General features: G+C 44.6%; 1 protein-coding gene across 1 annotated transcript in view; it reads right to left on the reverse strand.

Annotated features, from left to right (window-relative positions):
- ABCA13 (ATP binding cassette subfamily A member 13) overlaps positions 1-22,563 on the reverse strand; it is a 2,435,905-nt gene that overhangs the window by 601,693 nt on the left and 1,811,649 nt on the right. The window contains exons 40-41 of the mRNA XM_069216941.1: positions 8,147-8,201; positions 4,111-4,288 (exon numbers count right to left, since the gene is read on the reverse strand). Coding sequence (XP_069073042.1) covers positions 4,111-4,288; positions 8,147-8,201 — 233 coding nt within the window. The remainder of the gene's footprint in view (positions 1-4,110; positions 4,289-8,146; positions 8,202-22,563) is intronic.

Genomic DNA, 22,563 nt, shown 5'->3' on the forward strand with positions numbered 1-22,563 from the left:
TGAAAAGTCTGACTGAATTAAGTTATGGAGTGGATGCTGTTGGGTACCGTGCCAGCCACTATGCCTTCTAGCACTGTTGGCCAACTGTCTGCATTCTGCCGTAAGGTCAGGCACGTGTTCATGCAACAGCTGTTCTTGTTGTCCCCTGATGTGGTGAGGGCTAGATATTTCTGAATAAGGGCTGCCTATTTGCAGTGCAGAGAGGTAAGTGTCAGCAGAACCACAGACCTGATTGTCAAAGGCAGAGTCAATACGAATGTCACTTGGGGGCTGGTCTGGGTAATATGGAAGGAGTGGAAGACATTATCTTTAGCATGTTTGAGCCAGTCTTCTTGGTTTGTAATTAGTTTCATTAATGTATTATATGTAGCACTGTTTGATGATGATATTTCTGTAATTGTGTCGTCCCTAGGCCGGACCGATCCATTCTGGACCAGGGCCCGACCAGTTGCCGGGCCTTGCATTGGCGTTTTATTAAGGTTTGGATTGTCCTCTACAGAGGGGTGTTCTAGTGATGGTGGTATTTGTGTTTGTACTTTTATAAAAAAAAGTCCAAAACTGACTTTTGGTTGGTCCCCTTTTACTTACTTGCCTTGGGTTGAAGTTGTTTTTGCTGTAACCTTTTTTGGCTGAGGTCGATCTCTATTATGTACTGGGCAGGTTATTGGTTCTCTGTCTATTTTTCCAGCTATCTCTCCAGCTGTCTCTCCAGTGAGATTTTGATGTAATTGGGTGGTGGCCCCTGTCTGAGCTGTTGGAGCTGTTGGAGCGTAAAGGGGTCGAGTGGCTGCTGAATCAACCCAGGCGTGGAGCTGATATTGTTGTGAGGGTTGGATCCCCCCTCCTTCGGTCCTTGACGCTTACTTTGATGTGTGGTTGATGATGCTCTGTACCGCTCTGAGGTTGAGAGATGGGTGTTCCTAGAATACCTTGGAACTGCTACTGCTTTGATGAATAGACGAAACAACAATAGGCTAGAGATTTTCCACGCATGCAAGTATAGATGTGGACCTGTTTGCTTTGATTTTGGCTTGGGCATTAGCCAAATTAGTCTCTGAGTTGATCTCCTGTTTCGGACTCCATTGTCTCTTTGGGCTCTTTGGGCTATTTAGTTCCTTAGAACTCATTAGGCTGCTTGTGTTGCCCTGAGCCTAGCGTGGCTTTGCATGGTTGCGTTTAACTTGATGTGATTGTCCGACAGGACTGACAAGGGATTTTGGATGGTCCGCAAATGGCTCCGCTGGAGCTTGGTGCTTTGGGTTGTTAGTGCTCACTGCTGGCGGAGCAGTGGTGCAGTGGTCCTTTGTCAGAGTTGAACAAAGTTTACTAGGGGATCTGCTCCTGGTTTGAGAGCTTCTGGTGCTGTTCTATTTTTGTTGTTTTCCTTTTTTCCCTTTAGTGTGATGTGGCTCTTTGAATGGGGCACAACGGACCTCCTGCAAGCAGCACCCTGCACTAGCTTAGCCGCTTCCATGGGTTTTCGAGGCACACTCTTGGTGGGGCTGCCTACAACCTCCACGCTCAATCCGCAGTCCTCAATCTTTCGATCCTTTAGTGCACCATGCGCTCCCCATGCCTTATCTTGTGCTCCACTACCACTTCCACTTGTATCAGTTTATTACTCCGTCCCCCCAAGTCGGGCCTTCTTTTGCCACCCCACCTTGCCGCCGATGCCCTCTCTCGTCTGGTCTGGCGAGGGGTGGTCTGAACCATGTTTCTGTCCATTCCTCACTGCTTCTCCGCGCCTGATACATTTTTGGGCCCCCCTACTAATTCAGCTGTACCTCTTTGGCTGTGTGGGGAATATACAAGGGATGTTCATCTCTTGCCGCAGACGAGGCTTCCCTAAGCCCCTGTCATGCGGTCCCTTCTGCCCGCTTGCTGTTTGCCTGCCACCTGGCCTCTGCTTGACCTGGGAGCCTCCCCTGTCCCCGTAACCTCCAGCCTTCTCCAGTAGTCTCAGCCAGGGCGTCACCATATCTCCATGCGCTCCTCGCCAGTCTGGTCTCCTCGACCCACGACAGGAGCGGGGTTTATTGTCGGCTCTCCTCTCGCCAACCTCCGGTCCCGATGAACCTTCACCGCACAGCGGCTTTCCCGCACAACTGTCTCTGCCGCGAGGGGCACCGCTTTAGTCGAGTTCGCGGCTGTGTCTTGATCTTCCTGGATCTTAGGGTCGGTGGAGCGGTCTTTTCTTCTGATCGCCTCCGATTAATCTCCGGTGCTTCCGTAGGTTCTGGCTTCCAAATTTCCCCTCAGCTGACCTCGGATTTTGGACAGATGGCAGGGTTCAGGATTTTAGGCTTGCCGCGCTCCGTTAATGTGTGGCCATTTTAGTTGGGCGCTAAGCTATGACCCCCCTTTACCTGGACAATTGACTAACATTTGCCCCTTCCTTTTGTAAAGACTCAGGTAGACTTGTCTGATGTGATCTCAACACTCTAAAACTTGAGTTTCTGCTGCACGTGGAAAAGTCCCACCTCTAACCTACTTAAGGTTGTCTCTTTTCATGAGCCTAATTGTGCACATACATGAGAAAAGTGTTACTTCTGTTATACAGTTCCTTCAAAGATAATTGGACAGTGTATTAGGACAACAAAACTTCAGGGTGTGGGAGAATAAGCCCATCCACACCATCAGAAAATGTCAGCCAGGTTCCTGGCTAGCTTACAGTGCCTCACACGAACCCCTGAACCTATGGGGTGGAGGGTGATTACGGCAACCTGAAAATTACACTCTTCCTCCCCAGGGTAGTCATGGAAACAGATCTCACCCTTTTGCCAGATTTCTCATGCATGCCCAGGCAAAAACACAAGATATGTAAAAGATATGTATTAAATACATTTATTGAAACAACCGCAATCTTGCACAAAGAGAGTGAGCTGTGATAATTAGGCACATGAAACAAAGCACAGTAACCATCATTATGAACATGGTAAAGACAATGAGTAATTCAACCATGGTAAGTGAATTCTAGAGGGTCTAGAGGTCCCAACCTAACCCTAGGACTATACTGAGAGCATAGCGGGTGCACCCTTTTGCCTGGCCCCCCTCTAAGGGATTAACCTTAGCACCATGCCTGGAGATAGTACCAGCAGTCAGCTTGCAGTGTGGCTGGCAATCTTCTCGGGAAGCTGTAGGATAGGGTATCACTTATAAAATATAGCCACACTGTGCTAGAGCACAGTTCTGATGTAATGCAATGTCTGGATGTTAGAAGCTCTCTCCTCTCCTGAAAGGGCAACACAAGAACCAAGATATTGCGTACAATGTTCTTAGCCTTGTACAACATGTTTTGATTACATGTCAAGAAAAGGGTAACTAAACAAGCATCTTGTATACTATATTCTTAGAAGACTATCATGCATAGAAAGTGTGTAAAATGTTAGTGCTAAAAGCAATGCAGCTAAAATGTGTAAAATATTAAATTAAGCTGCTACAACAAGGGAGCTAACTCAGGTCCAATACGTCCTTACGATTGGGTAGCTAGATAATTTCAGTTTCAGCTGAAGGCTTGTCTAGGTTTGGAGTTTGTTCCTGAGGGACCATTTTGGGGGTTCAAAGTTATATATCTAGTAGAATAAAAGGAATATCAGGAGTGGGAGGAACAGGACTACAAACGAGGACAGGATAAACAGGAGAACCAGGGTGAAGAGTGAGACTAGATGAAGGAAGCATGATAACAGAATGACAAGAAATGGCACTAGAACATGGAATCTCTAAAGCAGTCAGACTACCAGGAGGACCACCAAGAGAACCAGAACATGGACGCTGAAGAGGAGATGTACAAGATGAGTAGGAGGCCCACCAGGAGTACAAGGACTACCAGGTGCAAGATGACCAGGAGGGACACGACCAGGATCACAGTGAGGACAGGATCTTCATTTCTAGGAAGATGAGGACCTGGGCTACCATGAGTGTTTTTAGACGAGATGTAACAGGACATGTCCCTCGTTAGAGGCAAGGATTCTTGCAAATGATTCTTAGAAATGTTTCTTAATCCCTACTGCCATTTGGAGATTCCCCATCTCTGCAGCCCTTTTAAAGTGCATTTTAAATTCACAACCTCCTCAATCATTACAACTTAGAGATTAGTTAATTAATATTTACCATGTCATAAATGAAGTTTGCCAGCCAGTAGACTTGATAATTGAGCCCTGCAATGTGCTGCAGCCTCTTCGCTCCAGAAACTCTGTCCTTAACAATAGCACTTCCAATGGATGCTGTGAGAATGGAAAACCCCAGCATGATGCACAGTGCCACTCCACACTGACGGACATTCTCCAATCTGTGGGGCAAAGATAAATTAAATCAATATAGGAAACAGAGGTAATCAACTTCACTTCCCTTTAGCAACTTTAATCAGCTCACCTCCCTTGAGAATGAGCTATTTCATTATCTAATTACTTGCCTACTTTCCACGCTAATAGAAATGAGTAGCCTAACAGTGGTCGAGATCAAACTTATACCTAGCCCCTTCAAACTGATTATGATTCTGATCAAGCTGTGGTCATATTTGCAAAGGGGATGCATTATAGTATCATTTTCCTTGGAGCACACCAATAAATCAAAACATTCTTCCTCATCAGACTTAGGGACTACTTAGTGAGTGATGGCCTGAGTACAGTCTGTGAGGTTGGTGGAGGACATTATCTCCGCCTTCTTGGCAGAACTCCGTCCATCAAATTTAGAGATGTTCACCCCAGCAGTCATCTCTGCACCTTGAAAGACAACGCAGTCACAAACTTTCCTTCAAGATACAAAACATTTGGTGAACAGCCAGCAATGGTTTTGAGGGCCATTAACAAAACTTTTACCTTTTTTTCTTTTTCAGAAACAAAATGATTCGGTTCGTTAAGGCAAAATAACTAATGATCCCCACAACCTGTGAGATTTTCAAAGGGAGTGGTGGTCAGGTCAATACTGTTTTTTCTATCTCTCACTGCCAGGCTTTTCTAGGAGGTGACAAACAAAAAGGTATTTCACTGTCTGTTCTAAATAGAGCCTGCTGTGTGATGCTTTTACTTCAATGGCCCCTAATGTGTCAGACCTTCAAATTAAGATTTCTGGTGATGGAGCCAATGTGGCTCCACTGACAGGAAGCGTGCCATCCACACATCTCTAAGTGATGCACGCAAACCGAGAGCTTGGAGAACAGGGTACTCCATCAAACTTGCAATGGAGTAACTGTCCTCCAGACTCGGAACTGACTCCTTAATGACCAAGCCAGAAATGTGTATTAACAAGGGTGAAAATGGTATTTTGAAATTTATGAGAACATTTTGTAAACGCAACGGCTACTAGGTGCTCTGTGATGCACAGTTTGATATAAAGGCTGCTGTAGACCCTCTCTTAAACTTTGGCTAAAGATTTCATTGATCTAGTAAAACTCAGTGCCAACAGTTGAAAATGGAAGCTATCATAACAAAATTATGTTTTCTTTTTATGCAATTAGTAGTTAGTTGCAATTCACATTTTCGCGGTGTAATGTTGATACTTTGTATTGAAAAGGATATAACGTCTTAAGGCAAGTGTTTGGTATACAAAATACATTGTATGCATTTTATTTCCTACTTTTCAAACTGTTATCAACATGTTTACATGAAATACATTGCTCAGCTACTTTTTTAATGACTTTTCAATTCAACCAGTTACATAAAAATGGGGATTATATTGCCAGTAGGAAAATAATTTTAACTTTCATGAGATGTTATTTCAATGAGTCAAGAACAGCACAAGTCAGGAACCTATCGAAAGTTCGCCCGTGGGTGAAACAATATAAGAGCAATTGGAGTGCAATGCAATCAGAATGCTAGACAACTTGGAGCCTTAGACATTGCTCTAAATAGTCCATCTTTGGCAAGGAGCAGAGGTTAAACACGAAAACGGAGACCAAAGTAGTGCTCACAAAAATACGTATAGAGACCCTACAATCATAGTCACAGCAAACTCAGAAGCTATATATCAATGCTTACTGACAAAATCATGTTGTACTCCTTTACGTTCTCTTACGTCCTTTTTTATTTGCCCCCAAAACATCTAACATTTTCATATTTAGGGAATGTGCATATACAGTATGTATGAGCAGAAAAGACTGGTTTCTTAGCACTTTTACAAATAGGGGCTTAGATGTTTCAGAACCGATTCACAAAGGCATGCAGATGTATGGCAAAACAGTACTTTAGGAGTACTACTTTTCCTACTTACATTTGCTAGTAGGAAATGCCGCTGAGTCTTTACGCACTTCATTAATGCCCTCATTTTAATTAGTCCAGGAATACCAAGGCAGTATCTCATGCAAAGTATTACTCATAACAAAGGTGTCAGTAATTCCAAAGTGTTGAAAAACTATGGCCTTCCGACTTGCAACCTAAGCAGCCTCTGAAAGTTGCTGTGGGAATCAGTATTTCCTTACCATTTCCTGCATTAATTGCACATCCGTGGGCAGTTTTCTAACCAAATATTTAAATTGCTGTTAGCCAGTGAAATCTCTGAGAGGGGATCATGAGGAGTGTGGCATTGCAGCATTAGTATTAATTCCCAGTTTGTCCATTAATTAGGGTGATGTTTTCTTTTTTGTTGGTAGGCATACTCTGTCACTATGGAGATGGAATATAATATTCTTACTATCAAGAATTCAGTCCGCCTTCTGAATTCAAATGGGGGATGACCTTAGGGTCAATCATAGTAGAGACTATTGCACCTCCGTCATGACTAATCTCCTGTAGATTAAGGGCTTTCGGGCAGTGACGTCATTCCACCCACCTAATTTAGATGGGCAGAATGACAGGTCATCGTTTACTGCCATCATCACTAGAAGGGAAAACTGATAAATGCTCCTATTGCCATGGGGGAGGACTCTCATGATGAGGGGATCATTGCACTATTTAATTTTAAAAAGAAAACCCCGTTTTGGGATTTCCTTTTTGAAAATAAAAAAAACACCCTGTTTGGTACAGGGCTCCAATCCGCTGACAGAGCCAGTAGCAAACAGAAAAATACATTGACAGGAACTGCTGTGATGGTGGTTCCTGACAATGCTCTATAAATGACGGCCAGCTTGGCGGTCCTTTATAAATGTGGCAGGGGATCTCTCCACTAGGATGAGGGAGTACCTTGCTCTGTTGAGCTGGTAGAACAGGTCATCTGCCATTTTATAAATGAGGTCCTAAGTCACTAGGGGCCAGATGTAGCAAAGTCCCAAATTGCGACTTGCAATTTGCGAGTCCCTGCGACTCGCAAATTGCAAGTCGCAATTTGGGATGCAGAAAGGTGTCTCAGACACCTTCTGCGAGTCGCTATGGTGTCGCAAAGACCCACCTCATTAATATTAATGAGGTGGGTTGCAATTTGCAACCCCATAGCGATTCAGGGCACTCACGGGGATGGAGGCCTGCTGGGAACAGCAGACCTCCATGTCCGTGACTGCTTTTAAATAAAGCAGTTTTTTTTTTTCAAAGTGCAACTCGTTTTCCTTAAAGGAAAACGAGCTGCACTTTGAAAAATAAACCGAAACCTTTTGTTTCGGTATTTTTCAGGGGAGGTAGTGGTCCATTGGACCACTGCCTGCTCTGAAAAATTATTTTTTAGGCCAGACACAAAGGGGAAGGGTTCCCATGACGACCCCTTCCCGTTTGCGACTGGGTTATCATCCACTTCAAGTGGATGGTAACTGCGAGTCCATTTGCGACCGCTTTCACGGTCGCAAATGGAATTGCATACCAGTGCGACTCGCAAATAGGAAGGGAACACCCCTTCCTATTTGCGACTCGGAAATGCATTTTGCGAGTCGGTTCCGACTCGCAAAATGCATTTCTACATACCAGATGGGCTTTAGCGACTCGCAAACGGCGTTTTTCGCCGTTTGCGAGTCGCTAAAGCTTTCCTACATCTGGCCCTAGATGAATCAACCTTGGAAGGATGGAAGGCTAAGAACGCAAACCTCGGAAGATGATGGCAAAGGCAAATTCCTGAATGGAAATACATTAGTGGATTGAATCACCAAATCCTGCTTCCACTTGTAACTGGTCTACACTCTGCTATTACTTGCGATCTTACTGTCATTCATTGCGCTCCTTCAACAGAAGTGTATGGAACACCCATCCCTCTGCAGAGTGAAAGATACCAAGGCCAAAATGCAACTTACATTTTATCTTCGTTTAGCAGAGTTCCTCCGTATGGTTTGCTGTACAGCGTGATACCTAAAGGAAAAAATAATCAATTAGCAAATTAGACCTGCTCTTTAGGTGGTAGAAAAACATTCCAGGATGACACATTACATGCTAGCACTGTTATACTCGAAAAGCCTCAATGAGCATGAACTCTCTGTCCCAGTTATCTCACCACAGTCCTCACTGTATGAGTATTTCCTGCTCTTGAGATAATTATATTCCCATATTAAACAGCATTCTTGCATTTTTTTTAAAACACGTTTGTCTGCTTGCCCTCCCTTTATGCTTACTCAACCATTCCCTTCTCCCTGCTACTCATAATCGCAGCTTCTGATAGTGATCTCCATGTTTTTTTCCTATCTCTACGTTCAGAAGACAAGAAGTGCCTGATTATACAGGTAAGCACTTATGCAGTAATGGACTCTGCCTTTATGAGTCTTCTCCTACCTGCTATCCTGACCACCGGAAGTCAGTTTAGATTGCTTTAGCATCAGAAGGCTCAAACAATATAGGCATCACGGTCCATAGATAGCTGTGCTCAGCTGGCACACCAGCTTCTCAAGGGCTTGCATAACTTTAAATCCTGAGCAGAGCCAAGAGTGATGTGTGGACATTGTATACATACTAAAAATAACCACCTATGAAAGTGCCATTAGTATTCTAACACTGTCTTTATACATTCAAATCTTCAAATCTAGTTTCTGGGAGGAGTTGGATAGAATTTTGATGCTATTTAAAGCCCAGTACAACAGGTTAAACTTGCTGCATTTTTCATCTAATGTAAAAACAACCAGGTGATGGAAGGCATGCTCAAATTAATCTCAGCTCCTGGCAGTCGCTTAGACCGCATCCCATGCCATTGTTTTACGTGCTCAATGCCATCTCAGTTGGACCCCACCCGTATGCAAATCAGTCGTGAACCTGAGTAAGCTATAACTTACAGTGGCACAGTGAGTCCTCGACCCACATCTGGGCACTTTCTGTGCACTTAGAGTATCAAATGCAAAAACAACAAGGTGATGGGTGGTGTTAGAAATGGGGTCTTTGGTTGACATTCAGGTTATGCCCTGTTCAAGCAAGGACCCTCACTCTAGTCAGGGTAAAAGAGAATCATCCTCAGCTAACCCCTGCTTACGCCCTTGGTAGCTTGAAAGAGCAGTAGGCTTAACTTCAGAGTGGTAGGTGCAAAGTATTTGTTCCAACACACACAGTAACTTAATGAAAACACTACAAAATGACACAACACAGGTTTAGGGAATAGGAAATATTGATCTAAACAAAACAAGACCAAAACAACAAAAATCTGACATACACAAGTCATGATTTTTTACGGATTAAATTAAAAAATAGCACTTAGAAACACAAAGTGCTTCGATGTGGTGTTAACACGGCGTCGCAACGGAGTCGTTCCCAACAATCCAACAACAGCGGTGCTGGCCACGGAGTCACGTGGACCCCAAGGTACAGTACTTTGGTGAAGAGTGAAAACAAGCCGATGCGTGAAGGCGGGGATCACGGCGTCTGTGCAAAACATTGAATCTGCGCACTTCGAGAGGCGTCGGTCAGAACATGGCGCGGCAACTTCCATGGAGTCACGGACTTCGGTGGGGCTGCAGCGGTGTCGGGCCTGCGTAGGTCATCGTGTTCTAACGAAGATCACAGAGTCGGTTGCATGCAGTGTCACTGGATTCAGCAGCGGCATCAGTCTGGAGTTGTCTCAAGTCAATTTCCTTGGATTTTCACCAGCCTTTCCTTTCAAGGGCCCAGGGACTATATAGGGCACTATTTGTCAGGGTAGGATTCTCAGCAGAGAGTCCAGGTGCTGGTAGGGAAGTCTGTGATGACCCTGAGACTTCAGAACCGGAGACAAACTCAGTCCAAGCCCTTGGAGATTCTTCTCAAGTAGGGATATATCACAAAGTCCAGGCTTTGTCCCCTTTCACAGGCAGAAGCAGCAATTGCAGGATAGCCCACAAAGCACAGTCACAGGCAGGGGCATCACTTCTCCTCAGCTCTTCAGCTCTTCTCCTTGGCAGAGGTTCCTCTTGAGTCCAGAAGTGATCTGATCTTCAGGAGTTTTGGGTCCTCTTCTTATACTCATTTCTGCCTTTGAAGTAAGCCTAATTCAAAGAGAAGTCTCTGTTGTTTTCAATATCCAGCCTTGCCCAGGCCAGGCCCCAGACACACACCAGAGGGTTGGAGACTGCATTGTGTGAGGACAGCCACAGCCCTTTCAGGTGTAAGCGACCACTGCCCCCCTCCTCTCAAGCCCAGATGGCCCATCAGGATATGCAGGATACAGCCATGCTCCCATTGTGTCACTGCCTAGAGGAGAGGTGTAAACATCCCAACTGTCAAACTGACCCAGACAGGGAATCCACAAACAAGCAGAGTCACAAGATGGTTTAAGCAAGAAAATGCCCACTTTCTAAAAGTGGCATTTTCAAAAGCACAATCTAAAAACACATTTTACTAAAAGACATATTTTTGTATTGTGAGTTCAGAGACCCTAAACTCCACACTTCTAACTGATCCCAAAGGGAATCTCCACTTTAATAATATTTAAAGGCAGCCGCAATGTTAACCTATGAGAGAGATAGGCCTTGCATCAGTGAAAATCGAAATTGGCAGTATTTCACTGTTAGGACATGTAAAAAAAAAAACAGCACGTGTCCTACCTTTTAAATACACTGCACCCTGCCCATGGGGCTACCTAGGCCCTACCTTAGGGGTGCCTTACATGTATAAAAAGGGAAAGTTTAGGCCTGGCAAGTGGGTACAATTGTCAAGTCGAATTGGCAGTTCAAAACTGCACACACAGACACTGCAGTGGCAGGTCTGAGACATGTTTACAGGGCTATTTATGTGGGTGGCACAACCAGTGCTAAGGCTCACATGTAGCATTTGATTTACAGGCCCTGGGTACCTCTGGTGCACTGTACTACGGACTTACTAGTAAATCAAATATGCCAATCATGGAGAAACCCATCAACAATACAATTTCCACAGAGAGCATATGCACTTTAGTACAGGTTAACAGTGGTAAAGTACCCAGAGTCTCAAAGCCAACAAAAACAGTTCAGAAAAAAATTGAGGAAGGAGGCAAAAAGATTGGGGATGACCCTGCAAAAAGGGCCAAGTCCAACATTACATTTACTCCCTCGTCTGGTTTATTGAATGAGGGGGATCTTAAGCAAGCAGTTACTAGGAACTGTATTAGCAAACTGTGCCATGTTGATACTAGCCAATATGTAAAACTAGTCTACTTCTCACAAAATGCTGCAGGGAAAGCTCTTACATACCTCAGTTAACCATGAGGTTCACTGCACCTCATCTTTGCAATTCCACTTGATCACATTCTGCTTGTTTGTAGGCTGTGATATATTAACAGTTTTAAAGTTGGAGATGGTAGTCATAAGTAGCTAGCAATGTCCATGTTGGCCTTGTTAAATCTACTAACTGCATCCAGTTCTTCATAAGGATGTAATGTATTGGAAATTGTAAACTTTAAAACACTATCATAACATTGACTTTTCTAGATTTGAGCCCCAATCCTGCCTTTAGTTAGGATATGATTTATAGTTAGTGTGCCTTAGAGAGACTTCACTTCTATAGCTGAACACTTTTGGCATTGTAGCTCCCTTCTAAATCTTTCAACTAGAAAAGTCACTATCACAGTTCGTTAAAGTTACAACATGAGCCTTTACATTTCCCACTAGGCAACTAACACTCTGGGAGTGAGACAGTTCTGATCTTTGGATGCAGATGACTACTTTCACAAATAAAATAAAATCAAAAGGCCCAGCAGAAATATATTGCAGGAGTGGTTGTCATCAGGGGCACCAAGGAAGTCATCCCAGTATTGACTATTTGTCTGGTCTCTGAAATGAGCTAACGTGAGGTCGAAAGGAACTGGTGCTGGAAAAGTGTTTTTTCCATTTTTCCAATGGGCAATTCATTAATTGTTTATTCAAATCATATCTTTGCTGGACTATTTTCAGAAACACATCACACAGTAGACTTTTTTATACGTTTCGTCTACAGATTATTTTACAGTCGGAACTCAGCTATACACAAAAGACATTTTTCACGAAGACACAGATGGTGTCTGCACTGCCAAGTGCATGGGCAGTGCAGGGGTCCCCGGGGGGGCCCCAGAGCACTTCTTCCGCCAGCCTTTTCCCTGGCAGGGGAAACCACCAGGGAAAGGCTGGAGGAACACGGGTTCTTTGTCCGGAGGGCAGTGCTGCTTGCAGCGCTGCCTTGTAGGATAGAGTACTCCGCCATTGTCAGGCTGCCTGGTGGCAGTAGTCTGGCTGTGGCGAAGGGCCACCTATGGCGGTCCCCCCTGTGTTCGTAATATGGCGGTCCAGACCGGCATGCCAGTGGTGGTAATTCCCTCCACTGCCGGCATGGCGGTCTGGACCGCCATGTTCATAATGACCCCCACAGTCTTCGTTTTCTTTAACATAGATGTCTTGAGAAATACATACAGCATCAGTTATAGAAACCTAAGCTTCAAGGAGCTCTTTGGGCTCGAAATGGAAGGAAAGCAATATAGAATTAAGGTTTAATACCTTACAGTTAGACTTTTCATCCTTGGCGTGGTCTCCCTTAACTTTTTGCCTCTGTTTCCCAGGTTGTTGATGTGTGCTGGACTCTGATTTTGCTGTTTTTGTAACGGTGGGCACTTTACCACTCCTAACCAGTGCTAAAGTGCAAGTGCTCCTTTACAAAATGTGTATGTAATTGGCTTATCCATGATTGGCATATTTGATTTACTAGTAAGTCCCTAGTAGAGTGCACTGGAGGTGAAAAGGCCTGTACATCAAATGCTACTAATGGGCCTGCAGCACTGGTTTTGCCACCCACAAAAGTAGCTCTGTAATCATGTCTCAGACCTGCCACTACAGTGTCCGTGTGTGCAGTTTCAACTGTAAATTCGACTTGGCACGTTTACCCACTTGCTAGGCCTTAACCTTCCCTTTTCTTACATGTCAGACACCCCTAAGGTAGGCCCTAGGTAGCCCCAAGGGCAGGGTGCAGTGTATGGTTACGGTAGGACATATAGTAATGTGTTTTATATGTCCTGACAATAAAATATTGCTAAATTAGTTTTTCACTATTGCAAGACCTGTCCCTCTCATAGGTTAACATGGGGGCTACCTTTAAATCTGATGAAAGTGTAGATTCCCTTTGGGAGCGGATGGACATGTGGAGTTTGGGGTCTCTGAGCTCACAATTTAAAAATACATCTTTTAGTAAAGTTGATTTTCAGATTGTGTGTTTGAAAATGCCACTTTTAGAAAGTGAGCATTTCTGTGACTCTGCCTGTTTGTGGATTCCCTGTCTGGGTCAGTTTGACAGTTGGGCTGGTTGCACCTCACACTAGACAGTGACACAAAGTGAGCTGGGGTGTAGTCTGCCTTTCCTGATGAGCCATCCATGCTAGGAGGGAGGGGAGGAGTGGTCACTTACACCTGAAAGGGCTGTGCATGGCCTCACACAATGCAGTCTCCAACCCCCTGGTGAGTGTCTGGGGGCTGGCCTGGGCAAGGCAGGATTTCACATTCAAGAGAGACTTTCCTTTGAAGTAGGCCTACTTCAAAGGAGAAAATGGGGTATAAGAAGGACACCCAAAACCACAGACTTTAGAACACTTCTGGAAACCAAGAGGAACCTCTGCCTGGAGAAGACCTGAGGAAGAAGAGCTGCCCTGCCTGTGACTGTGCTTCGTGGAGCTATCCTGCAGTTGCTGCTTCTGCCAGAGTAAGAGGGCAAAGAATGGACTTTGTGTGCCTTTCATCTTGTGAAAATCTCAAAGGGTTTGATTTAGAGCTTGCCTCCTGTTGTTTGAAGTCTCAGGGACAGCAAAGACCTCTCTCTGCCAGCACCTGGAGTCTCTGGAGAGACTCCTACTCTGCCCTGTAGTGCCCATCCAATTCCTGGGACCCTGAAACAAGAAGCTGGCAGCGTAAGAGGAGGAAATCCATGCACAGAGCGCTGTGCGGGGTAAAGATCGACCCAACTCCGATCTGCGGCTGAAGAAACAATGCGCCGCCGGCTCCGCCGCTGAAAATCGACACTCGCCGGAAATGCAACCGAAGAATCGACACACAGAGCAGGAGAAACAATGCGCAGCATCGCTGACGGAGGCTGGGAGATCGCAACCCGCGCTGCGTGGTTTTTGGATCATCGTGGGGCTGGATTTCTGATGCAAACACCTCTGGGTGTGTAAACAAAATGCAAGTCCTGCCAGACCCAAGAGTGCTGACAGGATCGACGCACCGCTCTCCTGTGGAGAGAAGAAATGATGCGCTCGACCCGACGAAAGGAAAAACGACGCAAGGTCTTGCTCGTGTGTGAAATTGACGCATCGCAAGCCCTTTTTGATGCCCACTCGCGCGTGCGGGGTTATTTTTGACGCAGCAAGGTATATTTTCACGCTAACAGTGTTAGTGTGTGTTTTAAACTACATAAAGACTCTTTTTGATTTTTAATTGATAAGTTGACTTGTGTATTGTGGATGTTTGTCGTTTTGGTCTTGTTTTGTTTAGATAAATATTTCCTATTTTTCTAAACTGGTGTTGTGTCATTTTGTAGTGTTTCATTAAGTTATTGGGTGTGTTGGTACAAATACTTTACACCCAGCATTCTGAAGTTAAGCCTACTACTCTGCCAAGCTACCAAGGTGTTAAGCAGGGGTTAGATGAGGCGGATTCTCTTTTACCCTGACTAGAGTGAGGGTTCTTGCTTGAACAGGGAGTAACCTGACTGTCAACCAAAGACCCCATTTCTAACACTTACTTAAATTCAGAACTGAAAGAGCATCCTTGTTGGGCCCTGTAAATCTTCAAACAACTAACCAGAGTCATTAGATATGGCTATATTATTTCTGTGGCAACAGTCAATAGATACAACAGATGATTTTTTCAGTTTTAACTTTTTGACCACCTTCCGACACAAGATAATATTAGTTTAGTCACTAAATGCAAAATAGAAATTAGGGTATTTTTCAAATATTCCAGGATGTCCATTGTTTTGTGATGAATTTTACCACAGAAGCAATGGTTTAAAACAGGCAGCAACATTGAAATTATTGGTGGTTCAGAGATTGTGGGCTAGAATGTTTTGTTCAATTATAAATGTAGACGCTAAGGAGACAAAACCCAAAGTATACTTCATCACACAGAGTAAATGTTCAGAATTGAAAAATATCAATCTTCATGTTAGTACATCAACTGTAATTCAACGTTATTTTCCCATATTGCTGCCTGAGATCCCTCATAAAAAGGAGTCAAATGATAGCTGGTAGAGTGTCATTGAAATTTGACAACAGTGGATGTAATGATTTATGAACACTCAAACCTAAAATCGTATTCAGTAGTGAATTAGTTAATACCTACTGGGTGATAGCGGACAGTGTGCTACATACTGCATATATACATTTCAACTGACACACTGTGACAGCTGGTTCAGAGGGCCACAGTTCAGGCTGAGGCTACTTAGCTCTGATGTCCTAGGGTCCATCCTACTATGGCTCTGTGTTAGAAATAGGCTCTCTGGTTGACAGTCAGTTTGCACTCTGTCCAAGCAGGGACCCTCACTATAGTCACAGTAAGGGTGATACACAGTTCAGATAACATCTGCTCACCCCCTTGGTAGCTTGGCACGGGCAGTCAGGCTTATCTCAGAGGCAAAAGTACTCAACAATAGTTTCGAAAGATAGCCACTATTTATCTCAGTAAAACAAGACCCAAATGACATAAATCCAACATACACAAGCAAAGTTATGAATTTTAAAAGATTAAACTTGAATGTAACGCTTAGAAACACAAATGCTTCAATTTGGTGTTATCACTGCATTGTGACGGAGTTGTTCATAACAATCTGATGCCAATAGCACTGGTCGTGGAGTTGCACGGACCCCCAGGTAGAGTACCTTTTGAAAGTGAGGAACAAGCCGGTGCATGGATTTGGAGAAGCGAGGCGTCACTGGATCTGGTGCAGCGTCAGTTCTGGTGCTACAGAGCAGTGGAGTGGAGGTGTTGGTGTGAAGCGTCAGGTCTATGCTGTGGAGCAGAGGAGATGAGGTGGCGTTGATACGAAGATTCGGGTCCTTATGCTCAGGTGGGGTCGATGTCTGGCGGGGCAAGATGCAGTGGGGCGACATCACTGGGTCGTGGTCACACCACAGGGCTGCAGGCACCACGGCAGAGTCAGGTTCATGGACGTCGGTGACACAGCACTCGGGACTCACTAAGTCACGGGAAGTCAGCGGCCGTCAGGGGGCTGTGGCGGCATCAGTCCTGCGATGCCAGTTGGGGTGCACGGCTTCGGTTGCAGGTGGCATCGAGGGGTCAGGAAGCGGCATCAGTCCAGACATCTTCCAGCACTGATGTACTTGTTTTTTCCTGGTTTTCAAGCAGCTTTCACTCCCAAGGGTCCAGAAACTGGAATAGGCACCACCTGGCAAGTTAGGCTCCACAGCAGGTGAACTCAGAGGCTGGTAGGTGAAATCTTTGCCTGAGACTTCTTAACAGGAGGCAAGCTCAGTCCAATTCCTTGGAAAAACTTCACAAGCAGGATACACAGCAAAGTCCAGTCTTTGTCCTATCTAAGGCAGAAGCGACAACTGCAGGCCAACCCAACCAAGCACACAGAGTAAAGAGGCAGTACTCCTCCAACTCTTTAGCTCTTCTACTTGGCAAAGGTTCCTCTTGATCAAGAAGTGTTTAAAAAATCTACTTAAACTAATTTCTGCCTTTGAAGTAGGCAAACTTCAATGGAAAGTCTCTGTTGTTCACAAGATCCTGTCTTGCCCAGGCCTGGCCCCAGACACACAGCACGGGGTTGGAGACTGCATTGTGTGAGGACAAGCACAGCCCCTTCAGGTCTAAGTGTCAGCTACTCCCTCGTCTAGCCTAAGAGACTTATCGGTATATGCAGGACACTCCTCAGCTCCCTTCGTGTCACTGTCTAAAGGGAATTCACAACCAGCTCAACTGTCAGTCTGACTCAGACGTGGATTCCACAGGCAGGCAGAGGCACAGAATGGTTAAGCAAAAAAATGCCCACTTTCTAAAAGTGGCATTTTCAAACAGATAATCTAAAAAACAACTTTACTAAAAGATGGATTTTTAATTGTTCAGAGACCCCAAACTCCATATCTCCATCTGCTTCCAATGGGAAACTGCACTTAAAAGATATTTAAAGGCAGTCCTCATGTTAACCTTAGGGAGAGATAGGCCTTGCAATATTGAAAAACATATATGGCGATATTTCACTATTGGGACATGTAAAACACACCAGTACATGTTCTTCCTTTTAAATACACTGCACCAGGGGCAGCTCCTCCATTAGGGCAATCCCACCAGCAGCAGCAGCAGCAGCAGCTGCAAAACCTTTACAAGGAAACAATAATAAACAGTATTTATTATTGTTTCCTTGTAAAAGGGAGGGGCGCCAGGGTGACAAGTGTACAGAGTGCATGTGTGTTTGGCCAGCCGTCTCGGGCCGGCCAAACAACGAGCAGTAGGCTCTCTCCAGCCCAGCAACACAGTTGTTGGGCTGGAGAGACCCCGCACAGGCTTCCAGTCTGCCTGGGAGTGCCCTGGCTGGGTGCTCCCAGCCAATCCTGATGCTGCTCTGAGCAGCATCAGGATTGGCTGTAGGGCAGGCTGAGAGCTTATGTCTGCAGCATACTGAGGAGACGGAGGTGCGGCGGCAGAGCACGACATTCAGGTAAGTCTATTTTATTATTTTAAACATTTTTAATAATATTTCCTCCCGCAACCCCTCTCTCCCGCGCGCATGCCACCCACCCCCTTTTAACACCTGTGAGCCGCAGCTGCACTGCACCCTGCCCATGAGGCTACCTAGGTCCTACCTTAGGGGTGCCCTACATGTACAAAAAGGGACGGTTTGGGCCTGGCAAGTGGGTACTCTTGCCAGGTTAAATTGACAGTTAAAAACTGCACACACAGACACTGCAGGGGCAGGTCTGAGCAATGTTTACAGGGCTACTCATGTGAGTGTCACAATCAATGTTGCATGCCCACTAGTAGCATTTGATTTGCAGCCCATGGGCACCTCTGGTGCAATCTACTATAGACATACTAGTAAATCAAATATGGCAATCATGGAAAAACCAATTACCAATACAATATACACAGAGAGCACTTTAGCACTGGTCAGTAGTGGTAAAGAACCCAGAGTACCAAAACCAGCAAAAACGAAGTCAGGCACACAGTCAAAAAAAGAAAGAAACAGAGGCAAAAGGGTAGAGAAAACCATGCCAAGGGTCCCAGGTCTAACACTCTAAAAACTGGGTGACCAGTCACAGGCCTCTCAGTGAGGCAGTGTGGAGGGCATGGGTTCAGAACTCAACAATCAAACAACAGATACAATAACATCACTGTCCAGCCCAGTGTGTGTCTTTTTTTAAAAGACAGCATTACTCAATGTTTCATACATTAAGCACTGAGCTTTATTGGTGTCACAAAACTCTTGTGGTGACTCAGCTAATATATAAAAAGAGTTTGTTCTGCATTCCAAAACAGTTTCTGTGTGACGTGTTACTGCATGGATATAGGCTGCAGCCCATCAAGTCAAAATGGTAGGTATCAAGCCATATTTTTTTATTCACATACATGGATGGTGAAATTGCACAGTGCATTCCACAACTGATATTTAATTTTTATGAGACTGGTGCATTACCTGAGGTCTGTCTCTGGCAAAGACGTACAAAGCATGTTTTACCAAAACAACTTTGCCAATGTTTATATCCAATAGAAAAACCTCAGCAACATTCCCCATTATATTTTGGACTTGCCATTCTGTTGAATCTTAGCTGAATTCACTTCCACACCTTAAGATGAAAAAGTTGACTAAGATTCCATTTTGTGATGTTAATATATAGTTCATGTTTCTTTAATCGTATTCCATATCTTCTATGTCTTTTGTATAACAGAATGTCAATTAGGCTAATTAGCATGCACATTTCAATAATATAATCAAAGTTATATTTGCAAACACCCAAAGAGGACAACCAGGTGTTTGTAGTGGCCAAGCAGATTGTGCGCAATGTTTCCAATTTATCTCCCCCTCACCTACTATTTGGATTACACAGTTTCTCAGGATCCTTACTGGTATGCTATGGTCTTTAATTTTCTTGGTAGAAGATTTTTTATGCAAGGAAAAAAGTAACTGTTTTTACCATTAATGGCACTTAATTATTGTTAATCATTCCGAAATCAGAGCTCTCTATATCCTTGTTGAAAACAAGGGAAATAGGTATCCTACAAAAGATGTCACAGGTAAAAGAAATCTTCTCTTTACATTTTCTTATAAATATTTCATTAAAATCAATGCATAGATAATTCATTAAGGAAATGATTGTATTTATTTGCATTTCCTCATCACACTTCATGGATTGAAGGTTGTCTTTGTGCTGGACGTTTAACGCATCAGAGCAATAGTTAAACAAGACTTAACCAACAAGCTAGATCTTCAGATGTTTTACTAAAGGACACCTGTTAGAAATGGGGTCTTTGTTGGCAGTCAGATTACCCCTGTCCAAGCAAGGACCCTCACTCTAGTCAGGGTAAGTCACACACAATCCAAATTATCCTGTGCCCACCCTCTGGTAGCTTGGCACTGAGCAGTCAGACTTAACTTAGAAGGCAATATGTAAAGTATTTGTGCAATAAATCATACAATAACACCATGGAGCACCACAACAATACACCACACAGTGTTTAGAAAAATATATAATATTCATCTGGATATTTGCGGGTCAAAACGATCAAAGATGCAATAAGTAAATGTAGAGATATCACTGAAAAGTGATATAAAGTGTCTTAAGTCTTTTTAAAGCAAACAAAGCCACTTTCAAGCACAAAGTACCTGATTCGTGTGAAAAATCTCCGCAAAGGGCCACAGAGGAGGAGAGGCAGGAAAACAAAGGGGTGTGCGTCAATTTCTCAGGCCGCACACGGTGAGGCATCGTTTAGTTTCCTCACAGGGACGGCTGTGCATCAATTTCTGGCACTTGGTCGTGGATCCTCTTCGGGTTGCGGGGTTTTCGGACACCCCGAGGTCTGTACGTGGAATCTTTGGCTTGCGGAACGAGAACACAAGTGCTGCATCGTTCCAGTGAGAGTTGCGTGGAAGTTTCTTCCGCACGCCAGGCACTGCATCGATTACCCCTCTGGAAGTCGGGCTGTGTCATCCCAGGTCGGCTTTGTATCGATCCGGTGAAACATGCGTCGAAGTTCCAGTTGCAACGCAGGTGCTGCGTCGATCTTCTCCTTGTTTAGTCATGCTGCGTCATTCTGGTTCAGCGTGCGGTGAATTTCGCACCACGGGGCAGGCTGTTCAGCGGTTTTAGCAAGTCGCGTAAGGAGTCCAGTTGCAAGAGAAAAGTCTTCTTGGTCCTGAGACTTCAGGGAACAGGAGGCAAGCTATATCCAAGCCCTTGGAGAGCACTTCCTCAACCCAGCCAGAGAGCAGCAAGGCAGCAGGCCAACAGCAAGGCAGCAGTCATTCACAGAAAGTAGTCAGGTGAGTACTTTGGGCAGCCAGGGAGTTCTTCTTGCTAGGATGCAGGTTCTGGTTCCAGTTATCTCCTCCAGGATGTGTCTGAGTTGGAAGGGGCAGAGGCCCTGTTTATATACCCAAATGTGCCTTTGAAGTGGGGGAGGCTTCAAAGAAAAGAGTGGCTTAGAAGTGCACCAGGTCCCCTTTCAGTTCAATCCTGTCTGCCAGGGTCCCAGTAGGGGGTGTGGCAGTCCTTTGTGTGAGACCAGGCCCTCCACCCGCCCAGCCCAGGAAGACCCGTTCAAAATGCAGATGTATGCAAGTGAGGCTGAGTATCCTGTGTTTGGGGTGTGTCTGAGTGAATGCACAAGGAGCTGTCAACTAAACCCAGCCAGACGTGGCTTGTAAGACACAGAAAGATTTAAGTGCAGAGAAATGCTCACTTTCTAAAAGTGGCATTTCCAAAATAGTAATATTAAATCCAACTTCACCAGTCAGCAGGATTTTATATCACCATTCTGGCCATATTAAATATGACCTTCCTAGTCCTTTCAGATCGGCAGCTACCACTCAAACAATGTATGAGGGCAGGCCCAATGTTAGCCTATGAAGGGAGCAGGCCTCACAGCAGTGTAAAAACGAATTTGGGAGTTTTACACTACCAGGACATGTAAACTGCACAGGTACATGTCCTGCCTTTTGCCTACACAGCACCCTGCCCTATGGGTTACCTAGAGCATACCTTAGGGGTGTCTTATATGTAGAAAACGGGGTGTTTTAGGCTTGGCAAGTACTTTTAAATGCCAAGTCTAACTGGCAGTGAAACTGCACATACAGGCCTTGCAATAGCAGGCCTGAGACAAGGATAAGGGACTACTTAAGTGGGTGGCACAACCACTGCTGCAGGCCCACTAGTAGCATTTAATCTACAGGCCCTGGGAACATATAGTGCACACTACTAGGGACTTATAAGTAAATGAAATAGCCCATTTGAGTATGATCCAATGTTACCATGTTTAAAGGGAGACAGCATATGCACTTTAGCACTGGTTAGCAGTGATAAAGTGCACAGAGTCTAAAACCCAGCAAAAACAGTGTTCCAAAAGTGGAGGGAGGCAGGCAAAAAGTTAGGGGTGACCACCCTAAGGCTGGCAGGTCTAACAACACCAAAACATACATTTCATTGGGCTTGGTCAAAAGTCGATTGTAAAGCTTTGCATCACACACTACGACCCTGCTGTCATCTCGCAATGTATAGTTTGACGAAAGCATAGTAGAAAAAGACAGGTTTCTAGGTCGAAGTGGGTCGCAAGTTCATGCCAGATGAGGTATTAAACCAGGATGTTAGTTCCTGCCCATGGAAACATTATGTATCAGATTAAAAATTTTAAAATATGCTCTCGCTTTTACCGTAAGTCAATTTATGGCATTAAACTACACATGAGATAGAAGGTCACATTCAAACTCCAAAACGATGAGTGTCGGGAAAGCTTCCAAATCAAGCTTGAAACGTATTGGAATCCCAAGTGTTTTTTATTTTTTTTAACTGAGGCAAATAACTTGACTGGGACACAGGCATGAGTGGAAGGACCTGAACAGTAGATGGGTGATGGCAGCACGTTTTGGTCCCAGTAGCATTATTTTTCTCTTTTTCCTGCCAAGTTTTATACCACTGACTTCCGGAAAGGTTGTGATCTTAACAAGGCTCGGATTAACAAAATTGCAGTTGTCACATGAACCAGTTACTCATAGATATAGGGAAAAAGTGCAATTTAGGCCCTTCAAAATGTGGTGGGTAAAGTATTGGTCTGACGGAAATATTAAATAAAAATAGGGAAACACATGGGGGGTT

This window comes from Pleurodeles waltl, chromosome 2_1, assembly GCF_031143425.1.
Source record: "Pleurodeles waltl isolate 20211129_DDA chromosome 2_1, aPleWal1.hap1.20221129, whole genome shotgun sequence".
Taxonomy (NCBI): domain Eukaryota; kingdom Metazoa; phylum Chordata; class Amphibia; order Caudata; family Salamandridae; genus Pleurodeles; species Pleurodeles waltl.